Consider the following 20,180-nt stretch of genomic DNA (forward strand, 5'->3'; position numbering starts at 1 on the left):
ATGTGGAACCAGAAAAGACTTCAAATAGCCAAAGCAACCTTAAGCAAAAAGAACAAATTTGGGAGGCATCACTTTACCAGAGTTCAAGCTATACTACAAGACTATAGTAACCGAAACAGCATAGTACTGGCACAGAGACCTCGACCAATGGATCAGAACAGAGAATCCAGATATAAAACCATCCTCATATTGCCATCTGATCTTTGACAAAGTAGACAAATACATACAATGGAGACAAGAATCCCTATTCAATAAACAGTGCTGGGAAAATTGAATAGCCACATGCAGAAGACTGAAACAGGATCTGTACCTCTTGCTCACAAAAATTAATTCACAATGGATAACAGACTTAAATCTAAGGCATGGAACTATAAGAATTCCAGAAGAGGAGGTCAGGACTGTTGAGAAATATGATTGAGGAATTAATGTGACTCATAAGACCATTATTTTATTGTATAATTCTATATTACTATATTAAAAACAGAAACAGGAGAGAAAGAAAGGCTTATACACTGTTGCTGGGACTGCAAACTAGTTCAACCTCTATGGAAAGTAGTATGGAGATACCTCAAAGAACTAAAAGTAGACCTACCATTTGATCCAGAAATCCCACTACTGGGTATTTACCCAAAGGAAAAAAAGGCATTTTATAAAAAAAAGACACTTGCACTTGAATGTTTATAGCAGCACTATTCACAATCACAAAGATGTTGAAACAACCCAAGTGCCTACCAATAAATGAGTGGATTAATAAAATGGGGTATATGTATACCATGGAGTATTACTCAGCCATAAAAAAAAATGGTGAACTAATACCTTTTTTAACAACCTGGTTGGAACCGGAGATCATCATCCTAAGTGAAGTATCGCAAGAATGGAAAAACCATCACCATACGTACTATTAAATTAGAAGTAAATGATTAAACACTCATGTGTACATATGGTAGTAAAATTCAATAGAAATAAAGCAGGTGGGAGGGGGAAAGGGGATGGGTAAATTCACACCTAACGGGTACAATGGATACTATCTGGGTGAGGGACACACTTAATAACTTTGACTCAAACTGTACAAAAGTAATTCATGTAACCAAAACGTTTGTACCCTCATAATATTCTAAAATTTAAAAAATCCCAAAAAACAAAATAACACTTAGTCCAATTTTATAACTAGGAGGTAGCCAAAAATTACAATAAGATTTAAGTGTTAATAATAGCATGATGGTAAAAAAGAATGCCAATAGTAAAGTAAGTAGGTGAGAGTTTTAAAGCCTTTAATTCTTCCAACTCAATAGGAAGAGAATTATTGGTATAAAAATGATTTAGGTGCATTACTAACAGGTGACTGGCAATCCATTACCAGATTAAAATGACTACTTAAAGGCCACTAGCCCCTTGATGTTGCAGTTATATCACATCAAAGACCTATGTTTTATAGCCTATTGCCATTACTAACCACATTTTTGTACACCTGATAATTCTTTCTCTACCTTTCTCTGGATTTCACCTACTTTTTTGAATAGATTCCAGTTGTTATGAAAGAGCTATCACCCTTTTGGAAAAAAAAATCTATTGAAGATAAAAGCATGGCCACTTCAGTGTTCAATAACTATGTATTGAAACTGCTGAATAAGTACAAAAAATAGTGATTTAATATCTCTGAATTACTGACAAATTAATGACTAATTTGTCTTATTTCTAAATTTAATTTGATGAGAATACTTTTCTTAATACAAAGGGCACAAAATATTAGTGAGTCATCTCAACCCACCCAGGACTGTGTTTATTCTAATAAAAAGGAACAAATTTCTAGTAATGCAAAAAAAAAAAGGTCAGTTAATATTAAATACATTATACTTTAATAGGAAATGTTCACTTATATTTTCCATCGCCATCCACAGAGTATTCCATAAATGAGATAAAAGCCAAGATTATAAGTGAGTTTTCTAAAATTTAAGTGGTAACACTAAGAAGTGATAATACCAAATTAGGACTTGGATCTTTGGACTCTATCTCAGGTTATTTCTTCCATAAAATGCTGACTGACAGGTAATATCACCCTCTGAGGACCTTTGGAAATAATGGAATTAAAGCTATCAAATCCAAGAAACTAGTGGTAGTGGTTTCAGGTTGAGAAGCAGAGTGGCTAGGGAGTAAAGCTTTTCTTATGTATTGAGTACATAGAATTGTACTGTGTGAAAAGAATTTTGAAAAGTGTTCTGATTCAAATATTTATTAGTCACTAACCACGGGCCATGCAGTGTCAGATGCTAAGGATATAAAGATAAGTAAAGCCAGGCACCTGTTCACAAGCAGCTCATGATCAGAAGCAAAGGGACCCACAAACAACGAGGAAGATGTAAAAAAAAGGATCAAGCAAAAAAGTGCCATGAAAACACAAAGGAAAAAATAATTACATATGCTGAGCTAGAAAGAGTTTCACTTAAAGGGGAGCATATGAGATACACCTTGAAGGAGAAGTATAATTGATCTAGATAGTACGAAAATAAATAAATAACTTAAGATCTGAGCAGTCTGAAAATGAACTGCAGTTAGATTAAGAGGGATACCATTCATTCATTCAATGTTTCCTGAGCCACTACAGGCCACATACTGAACTAGGTAGTATATTAGCCAGTCTGACAGAAAACACAAACATTAAATGGATAGTTACCAAAAGCATAGTGAGTAGGAAAAGTATGGTTATTATAAACTCATTTTTTCTTAGAGTACAACAAAAACTTCAAATGCAGATAGTCTAATAAAACAGAAACTTCATTAAAAATGGTTTTAGCACAGATTTTACAATTCGCAGTGATGCAGTAACTATAGCAACTATATAATAAAACATGACCCAGAATCTATGAAAAATGGTTTCAGTAAGAACCTCAATCACACACATAATGAAAGAGAACAAATGATAACTGATTTGTATTAAAATAATAAAAGTTGAAGATGAAAAATATATTAAGGCTAGCATTGTTTTTTTTTGAGACAGTCTCACTCTGTAGCCCCAGCTAGAATGCCATGATGTCAGCCTAGCTCACAGCAACCTCAAACTTCTGGGCTCAAGTGATCCTCCTGCCTCAGCCTCCCAAGTAGCTGGGACTCCAGGCATGCGACACCATGCCCAGCTAATTTTTTAAATATATTTTTAGTTGGCCAATTAATTTCTATTTTTAGTAGAGATGAGGTCTCACTCTTGCTCAGGCTGGTTTCAAACTCCTGACCTTGAGCGATCCTCCCACCTTGGCCTCCCAGAGTGCTAGGATTATAGGCGAGAGCTACTGCGCCCAGCTAAGGCTAGCATTTTTAAAAGATTCCAATCCCTGACCTTTGGTAGCCAATTTTCATATTTGTGAAATCTAAATTAGATAAAACAAGGTCCCCATAATAAGGAAGCAATGTCCTCTATCATGGGTAGAGAAATATCAGTTATTAAGTACACACTATAGGGAACCATATGAAGCACACTTCTAAGGTGATTTTTTTTAGGAAATCACATCTTTTGTAATTCTAGTAACCTTTTGTAGGACTATTATTTTTAACAACTCTATATACCCAAGTGAATAGTTCCCTCCAAAACACTTGTGCTGCAGGGTCATTCCCTCATTCCCATGAAGCTACTTCCCTTAGCTCCAAGTACAGACAGAACTTCACTTCTCAAACAGCCTTTGGAACCCGAGGTTCAGTCTTTTGAGTTTGTTTAAGGGTAGTTTTGCTTAACTACAGAAAATAAAGCTTGGTTTTGGAAACAGTAAGAAATTATTTCAAGCCAAGTTTGGAAAATAAGATGGAGAAATCAAATTGGGTAATAAATGTCAATGAGGCCTGTGGAAGGCAAAATTGGAAGACGACTCTTGGTGCACACACCTAGTATAATTCCCTTTCCTTGAGTGTGAGCAAGAACATGAATATGATGGAATTTCATTTGCATAATTAGCCTACCAATCAACTGACTTTAAATTAATTAAAAGCAAATAATCTTGGGTAGGGCTGGGTCCTTCCCAAGGAGATGGATTTTCCTGCTGGTTTCAAGAGGCAAATAACCATGAAGCAGAGGACCCTAGCTGACAGGCAACAAGCAAGCAGGAACCTCAGTCCTATAGCCACAGGCGGCTAAATTCTGCCAAGTAGTGAGGTTAGAAGAGGACTGAGCTTCAGGTGAGATCACATCTGGGGTGCCACCTTGATTTCAGCCTGGTGAGATACTGAGTAGAGGGCCCTACTAGCCCGTGCCCAGACTTCTGGGTGACAGAAACCACAGGATAGTAAATTTGTGTCATTTTAAGCCCCATAGTTCGTGGTAATTTATTTTATAGCAAGAGAAAACTAATGCAAGGCTAAAAACAAAGAGCATCTATTAAGAAACAATACTTATTTGTTAATGTGTCATGTAAACTGTAAACTCACTTTGAAGGAAATTTCCAAGAGTGACAAAAAGGTTTGAGCAATGGCAGGATTTCTGGCCACAGCACTTAGTTTCAAAAGGTGACAGTATTAAAGGGCAATACTTCTTTGGATATGCAGATCTGGATTATTTTTTAAAAGCCTTTCATTATCATGTTAAAAGTCACAATTCATATTGCCTATTATCCATTTTACTTATTACCCTTATAACTTTTTTTTTGGAATTTGACTAAAATCCAATTCTTAGAACCTAACTGTCTGCTACTTTGTTGATGGAGCATCAGATTTGCTAGGCATTATCACTTCATTTGGATCAGAATCCATGGTGCTCTCTGGAATCCTGCCTCACCACTCTAAAGCAGGTAAATATATCAAACGAAAGGATACTAGCACTCATAAATCAGTTGTTTATAAAGTTCTGAATTGATTTTCAAGGATGATGAATTATCCACCAGAGCATATAATTTCCAAGATTATATGGAATATTTAGAAATATATGAGACATTTTTTTGGCTTTCTCCAAGACTCTGCATTTAGTATGTGAGGGTCAGATTAAGTGTCCTATATAATGCATGGAACAATCTTACAAAACAAAGAATTATCTTGACCAAAATGACAGCTGTGCCCTGTTGAGAAACACTATTTGAGTATTCGCTAAAGTCGACTGTATTAAAATCATATCTTATTCTAGAAAGTCTTATGGGATAAGCATTTAGAAAAGCACTCAATTATTCCAATCAATTCAAATTATAAAATTCATTGAACTACTTTCCATAGACCTAGACTAATAGAGCCTCAGGAAATCCAGAAAACATTAAGACAATGGTAATTCAGCCCTTACAGCAGTAAAAAAGGCCAAGTCTGGCCACCTGCTACTGCTCTCCACTCACCTATCCTGCCACCCCACTCATTCCAATAATACTCACTTTGCTGTTTCTTAACAATAAGCATATTCCATATTCTGTTCCTAAGCCTCAATGCTTTCCCTCAGCTATTCATCCACAAGACTCCCTCCCTTACTTCTTTCAGGTCATTGCATAAATGTCACCACATCAGGGAAGTCTTCCCTGACCCTCCTGTTTAATGAGCAGCCTCCCTCCCCAACCTGGGCATTCACTACCATACAGCACAGTGCTTGAGTGTTGTTGGGCACCTGTCTAACCTCTCTGTGCTTCAGTTCCTCCATCTGAAAAGAGGATTAACCCATACATTGCAGAATTACTGTTAAGATGACATGAATTAATACATATAATATGCTTACAACAGTGGCTGGGACTGATGGTAGAAACATGTTAGCTTTGAAAATTTAAAAACCACCACCTAAACCAACTTTGAAATAACGCTTTTAACTCATGGCATTTGACAGCAAAATTTGAAACTCTTAACTCATTGGTAGCAAAAGTTGACCTAAGATGATAGGTGGCTTTGCTTCTGAAATGTTTATTATGAGCTGTTGGTCTAGATACCACTAGGGATGTTAACAGACAGCATATGTATCATATTGTCTTTCTAAACTCCAAATACTGAACTACATCTGGTCCCAAGCATTTCATAAAAAAGGACTGCACACCTAAATTGTAATTCTTAATTTTTTCTATAGTACTTATCACCATTTGACATATATAAACTTGTTTTTGTGTTTGAGTATAACTCCCATCACTAGAACATAAAGTCAATAATGTTTTATTATCATATTCTCAGCACCTGGAAAAGTACTTCACACAATACACTGAATAAATGTTATGTTGAACAAATGGTTAAATCTAATCCCCCCAAATAGAATATATATAATATTTTTCTTAGGTAGAAGGAAGATTATTTCATGGAAGATGGTGACCAGTTGATCTTCAACCCAGGAAGGACAGCTTGGATCCAATTCATTTGTTTCAATGGAACCCTTGGTAAGCATGAAAACCCCACCTGATACGTTATTTCGTGTATGTGCTTTCAATGCCCAGGCATTGGCTTGCTATACTCTTCCTCTAGCAAAGGCACAAAGGCTTATACTGTATCAATAATAAGTACTAAGGAGAACTCCAAAATATATTATAAATACACGAGATTTCTGCATACACCTCCAACGAACAATTCCACCTGAAGTGCCTGCCACAATACATCAATCTGTGGTCAAATTTGCCATCTTCCCACTGTGGTAAACCAGTTCCAGTCCCTTACTTCTGTACTGATGTCAATGACCAACCCCTGTCTCCCTACTAGCCACACCCCAAACTCAAGAACCATCTTTGAGGCCTCTCTCATGTTGAATTATGCACAAAGTCTAGGCAGTGCCTTCACTGTTACCACTTCAATCCTGGCCTTCATTAGCCTCCTTGCTAATAAACCAGTACCGAGTACCTCTCTACATGCCAGGCACTCGGGCCAGGCACTGGGGTGTGCTGAATAAATCAGGCATGGACTTGGCCTCAGAGTCTGGAGGGGAAACCAGATAATTACAAAAGCAACCACAACGAAGGGAAAGGAACACTGGCAATGTAGGAATCCAGGGCATTATGGAAGCCACTGGGCTAAGGAAGTGATATTTAAGCTGAGAACTGAAATACAAAGTTAAGGCCTTAACTGGGTGAAAATCTACCTATATGCAGAATAGTCAGAAAAGCATTACAACTGCAATTAATGTAAATTCCACAAGAGCACAAACCTCATCTTTATTACTCGATTCCTGTGCCTGGCATGTGTGGGCATACATATTTGCTGAGTAATGGATTTAATGACTCAACTTTGCAGCCTTATTCCTCATCAAAGGGAGAGGAAGACAAGGCCACCTCACAAGCTCTTGTGATGACTGAGTGAGACAACACAGGCAAAGTACTAGAATTGTCTGCTGCATGGTAGCTGCTTAATGAAGGCCAATTCTCTCCTGTGCTCCTTTCTTCTTACTCCAGCAGAGCAGAAAGGACATTTCCCCTCCACCACCCCCTGTGTGCTGGCAAGGGCCTAACATTAAAAAAAAAAAGTTATTTGTAATTATTATGAGTACATAATAGTTGTTGTGTATCTTTATAGGGTACATGTGATGTTTGATACAGGCATACAATATATATTAATCAAATCAGAGTAATTGGGGTATCCACCAACTCAGGAATTTATCATTTGTGTTAGGAACATTCCAATTACACTCTTAGTTATTTTAAAGTATACCCTAACTTGTTGATTATAGTCACTTTTGTTGTGCTATCAAATATTGTTCATTCTATCTATATTTTTGCACTCAATCATCTCTACTTTATCCCCTCTCCCTCCCAATACCCTTTCCAGTGTCTGGTAACCATCATCCTACTCTGTCTCTATGAGATCTATTATTTTTAATATTTAGCTCCTACATATGAGTGAGAACATGCAATACTTGTCTTTTGGATATATACCCAGCAGTGGGTTTTGCTGGGTTCATATGCTAATTCTTTATTTAGTTTTTTGAGGAACCTCCATACTGTTCTCCACAGTGGTTGCATTAATTTACATTCCCACCAACAGCATATAAAGGTTCCCCTTTCTCCACATCCTCGCATTCACTGTTGCCTGTCTTTCTGATAAAAGTCATTTTAACTAGGGTGAGCTAATATCTCACTGTAGTTTTGATTTCCATTTCTCTGATGAGGCTCTAATATTTGACAGAGATCTCCCAAGTGCTAGAGGCTGAGGAGAACCAGAGGAGGGTTCGAAGGCCTGCTGACAGAGTCTGAGGTCACTACAGTTCTTGTGGTCACTGTGTGAATCTATAGGTTGAGCTGCTACTGTGAAGCATCATTATCCTATACTTACTACAGTAGACGTTTCTTGTGTTTACAATGAAATATTTAAGTACCATTACCTAACAATTATAATTAATATTCAGAATTAAGCTTTCTTAAGCTGGGAAAATAACTGTCACTTGTTGAGCCTCTACCACTGCCCAGTGGTAAGTGTTCTGTCTATATAACTGATTGCAAATCCCTCAACAAAACTTACAGTGTAACTTCCCACCCTATTTCCATATATAAGGAAACTGAGGCTTGGTGGGATCAGGAGAGGGAACTACACATGTTCCTGGCAGGATGATTTCAGGGGCAAAAGAGGTTGGCCTGGCTGACTCTCAAAGTTCACACTGGGGATTACTGGGTAAGAATGGTAAAAATGATGTGGCTAGGGTCTGAATGCCAAACAGAGGAATCTGGACTTTAGCCTGTAGGACGTGGGGAATTCTGAACATGGGACAATGAGGAAAACTTATTTCAGAAGATGAATGGGCTTGAGAAGCTAGGCCGGGTGGCCTGGGAAGAGGAACACCCACGTGATGGGATGGCAGATAGAAAGCCATTTCAGAAGTCCAGGTGATAAGTTTCTGAACTGGTAATTGCAGGGATTCAAAAAGAAAAGTTTGAGAAATTTCAAGGATGAATAGGCTTTGATAGCTATTTCCAAAGCATCCATGTGCCCACCACAAGCATAGAATTAATCTTTTACTACTGTAACCATTTCTGTACCTGGCTTCTCATGGAGACTGTGAGCATGTCAAAGGCACTATTTAAGTCTTCTTACTGTTTTACGCTGAGTGCCCATCATTCACAGGAGAGGACCTTCGAGGATGGAATAGTGAAAGAGGACACCTAGGCATCAAGCCTGCTGACAGAGACTAGGCAGGGGGCCAAAGAAGGATGCTGGGAAAGACACTCCATTCACATAAGATGAGCCTGGTTTGGGAATGTTCTGATTTTGAGATAAGATGACAAAAACCCAAGAACAAACAAAAAAAACCCCATAAAACCAAGGGAGCTGCTTACTAGTAGATGTCACTTATATTTAGGATCTATACCTTTTCTTATTATGGAGGGGCTGAGAGAGTGGGCTCTCAGTATTTTCTAAGTTGTTATTTAAGTTATGGCTCTTTGAAATTCTTCAATGATACTGGAACGCTCGATGGGTTTTTTCCTTTTATACGACAAAGTAAAATGTGATGTGGTTTTTATTCATTTAACCAGTCTTTGCAGAAAATAGACACACTAAAACTGTATCTTCATTAAAGGGAACACTAGATGGTAGAAGTGAGGAGTGCCAGCCATGGAGCCTAACCCCTTGGGTTCCTATCTGAGATCCACCACTTACTACTGTGGGATAAGGGGCAGCTTATTGAAATACCCTGTGCTTCCAAGTCCTCCCTGAACTGCTGTGAAAATTAACTGAGCAAATATATGTGAAGTGCTCAGAACGGCATCTGGCATATTGAAACCACTGAATGAATGTGAGTTGTTGCTATTAAAATAATCTTTAAATGTTTTGGCAAGTAGAAATAGTTTTTAGTCTAGCTATTCCAGCATAAAAATCAGGAGATACAAATCTATAATGACAAATTTCAAATTCTTAAATTAACTTCAGTTATAATTTACATAATTTAGCAGCCAGCCAATATTAAAGCAGATATTCATACAGTACAAAACAAATATGAAGTGCTAACAGTGAACACTTTTTGACTTAACCATAAGAATATACAGTGCCCTAGTTTTAGAATGGATTTTCTAAAGGTATGCTATGTTTTCCTTTAGCCTCATGGAAGCACTCAAATTTTCCCTAAACACCCCACATACTTTCCCACCTTAGTGGTCTTTGTCCTCACTAGTTCCTCTGCTCCGATACCCTTTCTAATCCACCTGGCTTACCCTCAGGCATGCTTCTAGGCCTATTGAAACACCACTTGCCTACTTAGCTTCAGCTGATTGCTCACCCACCCACCTCCACCCCAACTGGACAATACATTTCCTAAGAGTGATTCCACTATGGTCCTTACAAAGGTGGACACCTAGGGTACAGTGTCATGCAGGCCAGGGCTCCTGCCTCCTGGCTCTGTGTTCCCAGGGCGAAGCACACACTGTCATAGAACTGAAATATAAAAACTTTGCCTTTAGAAAAGGAGTACTCACAGGGTTACTTTAATCTAGTCTCCCTTAATGCCCTTGATGCCTGATCAATAATATATAATTTCTCTAAAGTACATCTACCTTTTACTCCACTTTAGGGGAAAACAATTCTCAAATAGACATTAAATTCAATTTTTTCAATAAGGTAGAAAGATACTCAAGATTGCAACATCAAGTCTTCCTAAATCTCCAAGCTGCTGGCTTGCCCTTTGGATTTTGGACTTGCTAGCCCCCACCATCGCATGAGCCAATTCCTTAAAATAAATTTCTCTCCAAAAGGATGTAAGAGGCTCTTTTGTTTAAAAGTTTGTTCATGAGTGCTGTTCCTTTCTTAAAGAAATAATTCCACTCTGTGATACTTTAATTAGTTGCTATTGACATTAATTATGTTACTGAATCATGAAGAAATGCCTAATGGTTAAGTTCAGACTAGGAGTCAGGAACTAAAGTTCTAGTTACAGCTCTATTTTTCAAAGGGCACAGCAATTTATCTTTCTATAAAAATAGACAAAAGTGCCACCAGGTAGGTGGTTTCTTATGGGGTGATGAAAATATTCTAAATTTAGAATATGGTGATGGTTGTATAATTCTGTGAATATACTAAACCATTAAAATGTAGATTTTAAATAGGTAAACTTTATGGTATGTGAATTATATCTTAAAGATGTTTAAAAAAAGAACACACACAAGAGATTTGATTGTTCAAGTTTCAATTACTTAAGGAGAAATCAAAGTTAAAAATATTAATTTTAAATTTCACTTTTCTTCTGTATTTATCCTATATGTCAATTTGCTTAATCCCTATTATTGAGGTATTAAATAACAGAAATGCAAACTTTATATAACCTTACAAACATCTAGACTTATAAGTAAACTAGGTGATGATCACACACTCTACAAAGGGATTAGTCATGGGCTTTTTAAAATAGGGTATACATAACACAAATACACTAAAAACTAATGACGATTCACAAATCACTTTTTGGAAACCCATTCAATATTCAGAGTGAGAGTTACAAACACATTTTAAAAATTCCTCTGATGAGCAATATAAGGACTATTTACCTTGTGACAAGGAACCAAGCAATTTTACTGAAGTCTGGAGAAGGTCTCATATATGTCTTAATATGTGGCATGGCACGGCTGCGGCCGGAAGTCTCAGCTGACCACTTGCTAGTGATGGGGGTCGGAAAGGCAAGTTACTAATTATAAAATACAAATTAGTCATAATCATAATATTTGGAAACTGTATGAATAGCAAAATCCTATAATCTAAAAAACAACAGTGGGTACACAATTCTGTGACCTGTGATATTTCATTAAACTCTATACAGATAATGGCTCATTTTAGAATACAGATATGTGGAAAATTTCCCACTACCCATAAAAAGCTCTATAACCTTTTGGCGTGTATCCTTCTCATCTTTTTTGCCATGAACGCAAATGTATGTATGTTATTTCTGTTGTACTTTTAACAGCTCATGCGCACATGTCTCCTAGCTGACCTGTGAGCTCCTTAAAGGCAGGAATCATGCTCGCATGGTGCATTATGAGTATATAGGCTCAAGGAAAGCTTGTTGAATGATACAAAATACAAAATAGGCAGAATACAAACAGTATATGAAAAAAATGAATGTTGAAAAGCAGGGGCATACGTCAGAAATACTTTAGTTAAATGCTGATATTCAGATATCTGAGTTTGGTTTCTAGGTTTCCAACACTGTAGGACTAGGGTTCCACGGGAACCTACATCATGGGACAACAATCCTCACTTATGAATATAAAAGGATGGTTCCTCAAGGACAGATCAACTAAAAATAGTATCAGGTATAGGCAGGTCCATCACAGTCTTCACGCAGGTCCATCACAGTCTTCACTCAAGTGGATTTAATAATCTAATACTAAAAGGAGCAATATAAAAAAAGTGTCCTTCTGTAAGGAAAAACCTGAAGAAAGCATTAAAGGCTCCAGGATGACAGACTATTAATAAATTACAGCTGAACAATTCACAATTGCAAAGCTATGGAAACAACCCAAATGCCCATCAATTCATGAGTGGATTAATAAAATGTGGTATATGTATACCATGGAGTTCTACTCAGCTTTAAGAAACAACGGTGATATAGCACCTCTTGTATATTCCTGGATACAGCTGGAACCCATTCTACTAAGTGAAGTATCTCAAGAATGGAAAAACCAGCACCACATGTACTCACCAGCAAATTGGTATTAATGGATCAACACCTAAGTGGACATATAGGAGTAACATTTATCGGGTGTCAGGAGGGTGGGAGGGGGGAGGTGGGGATGGGTGTATACAACCACAACGAGTAAGATGTGCAACGTTTGGGGAATGGACATGCTTGAAGCTCTTACTCGAGGGGGGAGAGGGGCATGGGCAATATAAGTAACCTTAACACTTGTGCCCCCATAATATGCTAAAATAAAAAAATAAATAAAAATTAAAAAATAAATAAATTACAGCTGAAAGCTATAGTTCAACGTAATCATGCCTTCACTTTTGACTAACCAGCACAATAAACACCTGTTTGAAGCAAGCATGAAACTGGCATTGGCTTAGAACATGTGTAGCTGCTGTAGCTAGAGGTGAAGATGAAGGACATTCCTTTGGCCACTCATCAACCATTTACTGAACTCTTAAACATGCTAAATACTGTACTAGATCCTGAGGAAGCAGTGGTGTGGACTCCGCCCTCAGCAAGCATCACATGATGGTACAGACAGAATGATGGCATTTTATATTTTGGCAAAATGAACTGAAATGCTGCTTATGTAAGTTCTAAACTACCCAACATGATCTTTTATTTATCTTTTTCTTTGCATGCCAATATTTAAATAGAAAGCTCACAGAGATAAATTTTACTCCTTGGTATTAAAAACCTATTCCAAAAAAATTCAAAATCTTGTTTTAAATTATTTCTATCACTAACATATGCAGATGAAAAAATATAGCTATATTACATAAAGTTCTTTTTAAAAAAACCAGACTGACATAAATAACATTCTAATTTCTAAAGAAGCAACAGCAGCATTCTAAACCAATTACTTACTGAAAATAGGAATGCAGCCAATTCTGTTTTTCAGCTGTCTGGATGCCATAGGGAAGAGAGCCCCCAGCTTTTAAAAGAAAAATAAAGCAAAAATTATGAAATATAATTTGAGGTTCCTTCATTAAGAAGAAAATCTATAATAAACAGTTAGAAGGTAAGAGAAAAAAAACTACTTCCACTATTTTATCTTACAGAATACTTCTTTGAAAGAAAATGTCTATACTTGCATTTAAATAGTAAATGTTTACTATCTGACAACTATTATTTAATCACTTGGTGGTGGTAATTTAACATCTGTAATAGCACAGATCTGAAGTGTTAGAAGAAAGAATCTTGGCCCACCCTACCATCCTCACGCAGGTAAGACACAGTTGGACAGCCTCTTTGATTTTGCTCAAGACCATAATTACTTGGGGAGAAAGTCTAGGATGAGACCCCGATCTTCTTCACCTTTAGACACAGCTATTTCTAAAAAGACTTTGTACTAGCTGAACAGATTCTTCCAAACAAAATGGAATGATCAGAAAGCAAATTAAAATGTTCAGTAAACAGTTCAGTTTTTAAACATTCTAAAGGCCTTATTCTCGCAAAGAGAATAAATACAGTTCCAAGAGGAAACACAATTAGAAGCCAATTTTTGCTCATCTTTGAAAGGAAGAAAACCCCATTGTAGATTCATCAGTGACTTTCCAAAAAACATGTTGCAGCTTCTCCACAGTAATCTACATCCAAAGAGGGCTTTAAATATCTTGGACACATCAAATAAGGCATATCCTGTCTCCTACTGCAAATAACTAAAATCATATTCAGGCTTTAGAACCAGTTATAAAATAGCTTTATTAAATATATCATGTTGCTCCCCATTAAAAGTACACTTTGAATGGACCTAGCCTATTAGAGGTACAAAAAGAACACAAAAGAAAAGCCACCACCATGTCCCAGAGTCTCACTGAAATAATTTTAGCTTTGCCATTAAAAAGCAAAAAACAAGCTAATGTACTCCAAACCCTACCAAGATTTTTCTGGCAGATTTTTATCTAGTTTGATAAGCAATAAATGGACTAAATTAGTCTAATTCAACACATTCTGTTTTCAGTCATCAGCGAATGCCAATCAGACTTTGCTTTTTCCAGAGGCAAACACAATTTGGGTTCTTAGTTAATAACTATTCATTGTACTACCTAGGGTGCTGAATTTCAAATAAAGGTTTAGTGCCCGTTACTGCTATAAAGGAAATGGAAGATAAGGTTGACAGATGACTACAAAATATTATTAGGCATTTTCAGATGAAGTCTTTGAAAGAATATACATATCAACTAAGTTATACCAAAGGTAGCAGTAAATATAAATTCTAGACCTTAAATATACCTGTATCAGGCATTCAGATTTGGAAGAACCACATAGTACCTCAGACACAGGCAGGATGTGGAGAGAAATGAAAGGTATGTTAAATATGCTCTGAAAAGGCACTGAGTAGGTAGGGGGAAATTGATTTTATTTGGACATCTTGTCTGGACAACCAGCCTATTGGTTATTTTGTTGGTAAAAATGAGAACAACCGTGCAGAGGGTTACTGTGAGGATAACATACCCAAACTGCCAAATGAGTGGTTTGGAACAGAGCTCAATATTACCTATTTTCATGACCTGTATCCAGTTAAGAGAAGACCATCTTCAAATTTCTAATGAATACTGGTAAGAATTTTACCAACGGCATTTATGGAACATATACAAAAAACACAAACAAGACAGACTCCCCAGCAATTACCAGGATATCCTTCTAAGCTGGTCCGTACATTTTCCACACAAGGATAGATCTAAAAATAAAGAGAAAAATAATAAAACTTGGAATGTACCATGTTGAACAAATAGAATGATGATCAGCTTTTAAGAAAATGAAAATATTAATTAAAAATACTTAGTTTAAAAACATAGAAGACATGCTTTAAATTTTAAAATGTTCCCATCTTACTGAAAAAGCTTAACTTCTAGTAATTAAACTACAGGAAGCACATACATTTGCTAAAAAACAAATACACCTCTATTTGAACATTTCTTCCTCTGAAATGTCAAATGAACATTGAATTGAATGCAAAATTAATTATTAATTCACAGATCTCTAAATAATTAAAATGCCTATAATTCTGCTGGCGATGTTATACCAAATATTTTCTTCCTTGGCTAGACAACCTGAGAGAAAGAACAGAACAATCACAGGCTAGCCTGTGGCTGAAATGGAGCTCCTGAACAAACCAGCAAGCTCTCAGCCATGGATGACATTAAGGCCACTTGATTACAAACAATGCAGCTAATGTACTCCTCTTTCTGTCCAAAAATCGTAGAATAAAAGTTCTCTATTACAAGGTGGATTGATTCTCAATTCTTCTCCTGGACTAGAAAATAAAAATAAATTAACTCAGCAAGTAAGAGAACTCACCAAATGAAGAGGAACGGCACTTTTCCCTAGAGTCTTGCTTTCCTTCCCTAGTGTCAGCAAGCTCTCTTTAAACTCAGAACTCAACCATTTTGATTCATCAGCCCCCAAGGAGCCAATGCTTGAAAATTGACCTACTACAGGCCAGGACTCTGCTGCAGGCATGGATGAGGCATGTTCTTTCAGAAGCTGGGGAAGAAAAAAAAAATGAATGCTACAGTCACTCAAATAATGTTAACAGAAATGCTATAATATTAATACTTAAAAACAGAGTTTTCTGCCTTTGGAAGGAAAGGCTAAAAATATTAGTGATCAATTTCATAGCCATATATACATTTTTTTATTCTTTGGGAAATAATTTTTAAATACTAAAAATATTTTTTTAATGGAGCAGGTAGACAGTAGTTTTCCTTTCCAAAATTATTTGATTTGTACTAAAAATAAAAAGAGAATTAAAAAATATAAAAGACCCATTTTAATAGAAATGTCAGATAAACCACCAACCTATCATATGAAATGAGATTTCTGCCTTAAAATCATACTTGTCTAATACCTAGAAGGTCAAACTAATGCAAATTTTGACACCCATCATTTGAAAGAGGCTTGGCATCCTCCGTTTAACACTTGGGCTCAAGGCAGCTATGACAGTCTAGAAATAAAGAAACATATTTACATACAGATACACACCACCTAAAGCACTGCATAAGACTGATCTGCATTTCCTGTCCTCATACAAAGCCACAGAAACAATTCAGAAAATATTTGGAAATTTGATCCAGTTAAACATATATTAAGTGCCTACCTGGAAGGCTGGAGACAGTAAGAAAAGTAAGCTGCAGTTCCTCCTGCCCCAGTGGAACTTGTATTCTGATGTTTTGTTTAATATATATTATTTTAACACAGCTTAGGCATTAATATTTACACATAACACTTACCAAAAAGCTCAAAGTCTCAATTTTCACCATGGGTGCAGTATCATGATGTAGACAACTGAGAACTACAAGGCCCGGTTTCCATAGTGGTGCTCAGCCCCCAGTCAGCTGCACTATATGGACAAGTTCCTGTGCTTTGATTTACACTTGAGTGAAAATGGACCAGATCACCTGCCTGCCTTCCCTGGGAGGGATCTGTGATGCAACATGAGCGACTGTGTGTGAAAAGTGGTGTGAAAGTTCTTAAGACACTATTCAACTTTCAGTAGGCTTGTGATCATACACAGTATGTGCTGTTGCCTAGCCCATCTAAACCATTAGATATTAGTCCACATAGAACCACTCCTGTGTATTGAACGCTGTGTGCCTTGCACTGTTTTACATTATTTCATTTAATCCTTACACAATTATTTTGCCCATTTTAGAGATGACAAGTGACTAGGTTAAGGAATAAGTCAAGGTCACATAGCTTGTACATAATAGGTCAAAGGACCTATTACTGGTATCTACCTCCAATGCTGGACATGGAGCCAGTGTGCTCTACTTTCTCTCTAAAAGAAAGATGTCTTTGAGATCTTGCCTGCTTTAAGCTGTGGTCATATTTCAAAAAGCGAAATTAAAACAAAAAGTTTCATTAACCAAGGGAGAATTCTTACATAAATAATTTATGGAATAAGAAGTAAAGCTTTGAAGAAAGCCACTTAAGGTCACTAATTATCTAAAGAGATGAAAAAAACTGTAATCTTCAACTTGTTTTATTCTGTCAACATTTTGTTCATTTTCATATCATTTTTGTAACTGTGGTTTTCTTAAGGGCACTGGTTTAATAAACAAAATACATTACAGCTCAGTTGTAGCCTTTACTCAACAATACTTTCTGTTCTTTGTTGAAATTTGTGTGTTAAAAATTCTTGATATGCTGAACAATCAAGAGCTCTAATATGTTAATGAATGGGAAGTCGCTATCTTTATTACAAAAATAAAAACTAAAAAGTCTATATACATATGCCATTTAGAATAGTCTATAGCTATGAGGCAAAAACGTGAAAAAGCTGTAATTATTAGAAACTATAATTAGACTAATTTATCAAGTGCCTATTTGCCCACAATTATGCTAGAAATATTGTAAAGCTGTCATCAAAATATACAATTATTTTAAAAAGGAGAGAATATACATTTAATTTTTTTAAAAGTGTGAGAACAGTAAAAGTTCTGTTACCTTCCTGAGTCTAAAATGACCCCAATTATCTTTTTGACTTCCTTGAAAGCGTCCTGGGGTTGAACCAATAAGATAAACCCTAAAAAGATATAAAATGCAAGTTATAGTACATAGTGACGTGCTTTGGGCACCTGAAACAAACAAAAACCCCACAAAATACACATGAAAACTAAAATAATCATGAAATGTTCTAAGAGCCAACCTATTTTCTTGTGATGCCTCCTCAACATAAGTAACTGATACTCAAATTCATTTTCAAGCAAATCAACTAATGATGTAACACAAGGTATAAAGTATCAGGCAAAGAAATTATAATTTTAAGAGTACCCTAGTGGAGACGTAGGGGAAGCAGGAAGATTCACTAGCTGCCACTTTAATGCCTGAGAACCATGAGATAGTGGCAGCAGATAGTGACAGCATCTGCTCATCCCCTCATCACATCATGAAGCACAGCCAATATCACCCTACCTCTTTCCAAGGTCCTTGCAATTCAGACCTCATGTGGCTCTCAAGGTATGAGCCTATTATAAGTACTTCAAATTGATAAGATGACACATACTTTGTTTCAGAGAGATCATGCTCGTGGATGATGTCTATCCAGTCCTTGAGAGGAGGAACATTATAAGCCATCAAGTAACTGATGAGATCAGCTTTAAAATGTGTTGTTGATTCTCCAGATGTGTGGGTTCCATGGACAGTTCGTGGGTATAAGGGGCTCAACCATATTCTGGAATAGAAAAAATAACCTGTAACAGTCAGGAACACAACTGATCACAATGATACCTCTGTATCCATTATGCATTTACCCAAGGTGGTGAATTTTATGTATCTCCACATGGTAAGTAGAATGATTCTTAGGAAACATGAAACATAAATCTGATCTCATGAATCCAGTGGTTTCCTATCATATTCAGTATTATTTATAAATGCCTTGTCATGAATTTAAGACCAGGTGGGCTCAGCCCACCTCTCCCAACTCACATCCTTCTTTGCTCCCCCTCATCCACCACGCCTTCCTTATTCCTGGTCTTATCTCTGTACCTATCTATTGCTTTCTGAGACTTGATGATAATAGTTAAGAGTTCTACTCCTAATGCTTTCAGCAAATCCATACCACCTGTGGTAATCCCATTAAGAATTTACCTTTGTCTACATCCATGGAGCTCTTTAGTCAAATGGGAAATAAGAATCAAACGTTATCTTTACTAAGAGAGATGTGAAAATCTCTTTTCAATTAAAAAACTCATTTTTCATAATATAAATGCTATAGCAGTTTGAGATACGTTCATATCCTGTACTTTGCAGTGTCTGGAATGAGAATATATCATATTTAAGGATATGACATTAACCATCAACCTCAAACTTTCAAACATTTAAGTCAGTAAAGAAACATTAAAGATTATCTTCTATCTTTTTCCCCCAAAGGAAAACAATGCTCTTTGTCAAAACTTCTGTATTATACCCACAGATGAAAAACTACTATGTCTAACCACAATCCTTCTATAAACCACTCCATAGATTACGAAAAAGTATGGCTTCAAATCTCTTGTGCTTCGGTTTCTTCAACTGCAAAACAGGGTTAACTGTCATGCCTTGTAGGGCTGTTGCAAAGACACACACATAAGGCAATGAATGAACAGTGTCTGGCTTAAAGGAACACTCAAAGTATTAGCTGTTACTACTTTTTCCCCCCACCTGTGGTGACCCCCCATCCTGGTTCTACCCATAAAGCCAAGAGAAACTGCGCAATTCCTCTTTCACCCGGCAGCCCTCAAAAGAGACTGGTCAGATGCAGGCATATAGGGCTGGAAGCATCAGAACTACAAGGACTCCTCGCTGTGCATCTTCTGAACTCCGCATGTTTCTATCAGATGACATTTCATATTTTCCCTTCCTACCTTGGGGAGACCATTGGTGGCACAGGAGGTAAGATGGGGTGACAAGGGCTGGAGTCCAGGCTCTGGACTTCTAACTGTGCTTCTAACTGGCTGTACCATTTTGGGCAAACTCAATGACCACTCTGGGCCTTTGCCCCTTTGTGTATAAAATGCCTGGGTTGGGCTAGATGGACGTGTAGGATCTCTCCTTGCAACAGCAACCTGGAGTCCACAGGCTGAGTGAGGCTCCTCCTAGATTAGAGATTCATTCACAGGAGCATTCTGGATGAGGAACACAACAGATGACGACTTTCTAAACTAGGATGCTGAGA

The 20,180-nt window shown here is 36.9% G+C and overlaps 1 protein-coding gene across 2 annotated transcripts in view; it reads right to left on the minus strand.

Moving 5' to 3' along the window:
* Positions 1–20,180, minus strand: part of TDP1 (tyrosyl-DNA phosphodiesterase 1) — an 81,655-nt gene that overhangs the window by 34,337 nt on the left and 27,138 nt on the right. For both annotated transcript variants that reach the window (XM_012773966.2, XM_076003777.1), the window contains 6 exons: positions 18,531–18,698; positions 17,972–18,050; positions 15,824–16,009; positions 15,155–15,203; positions 13,388–13,454; positions 11,382–11,489 (listed from right to left, as the gene is read on the minus strand). In XM_012773966.2, the coding sequence (XP_012629420.1) occupies positions 11,382–11,489; positions 13,388–13,454; positions 15,155–15,203; positions 15,824–16,009; positions 17,972–18,050; positions 18,531–18,698 (657 nt within the window). The remainder of the gene's footprint in view (positions 1–11,381; positions 11,490–13,387; positions 13,455–15,154; positions 15,204–15,823; positions 16,010–17,971; positions 18,051–18,530; positions 18,699–20,180) is intronic.

Source organism: Microcebus murinus, chromosome 6 (assembly GCF_040939455.1).
Source record: "Microcebus murinus isolate Inina chromosome 6, M.murinus_Inina_mat1.0, whole genome shotgun sequence".
Lineage (NCBI taxonomy): Eukaryota > Metazoa > Chordata > Mammalia > Primates > Cheirogaleidae > Microcebus > Microcebus murinus.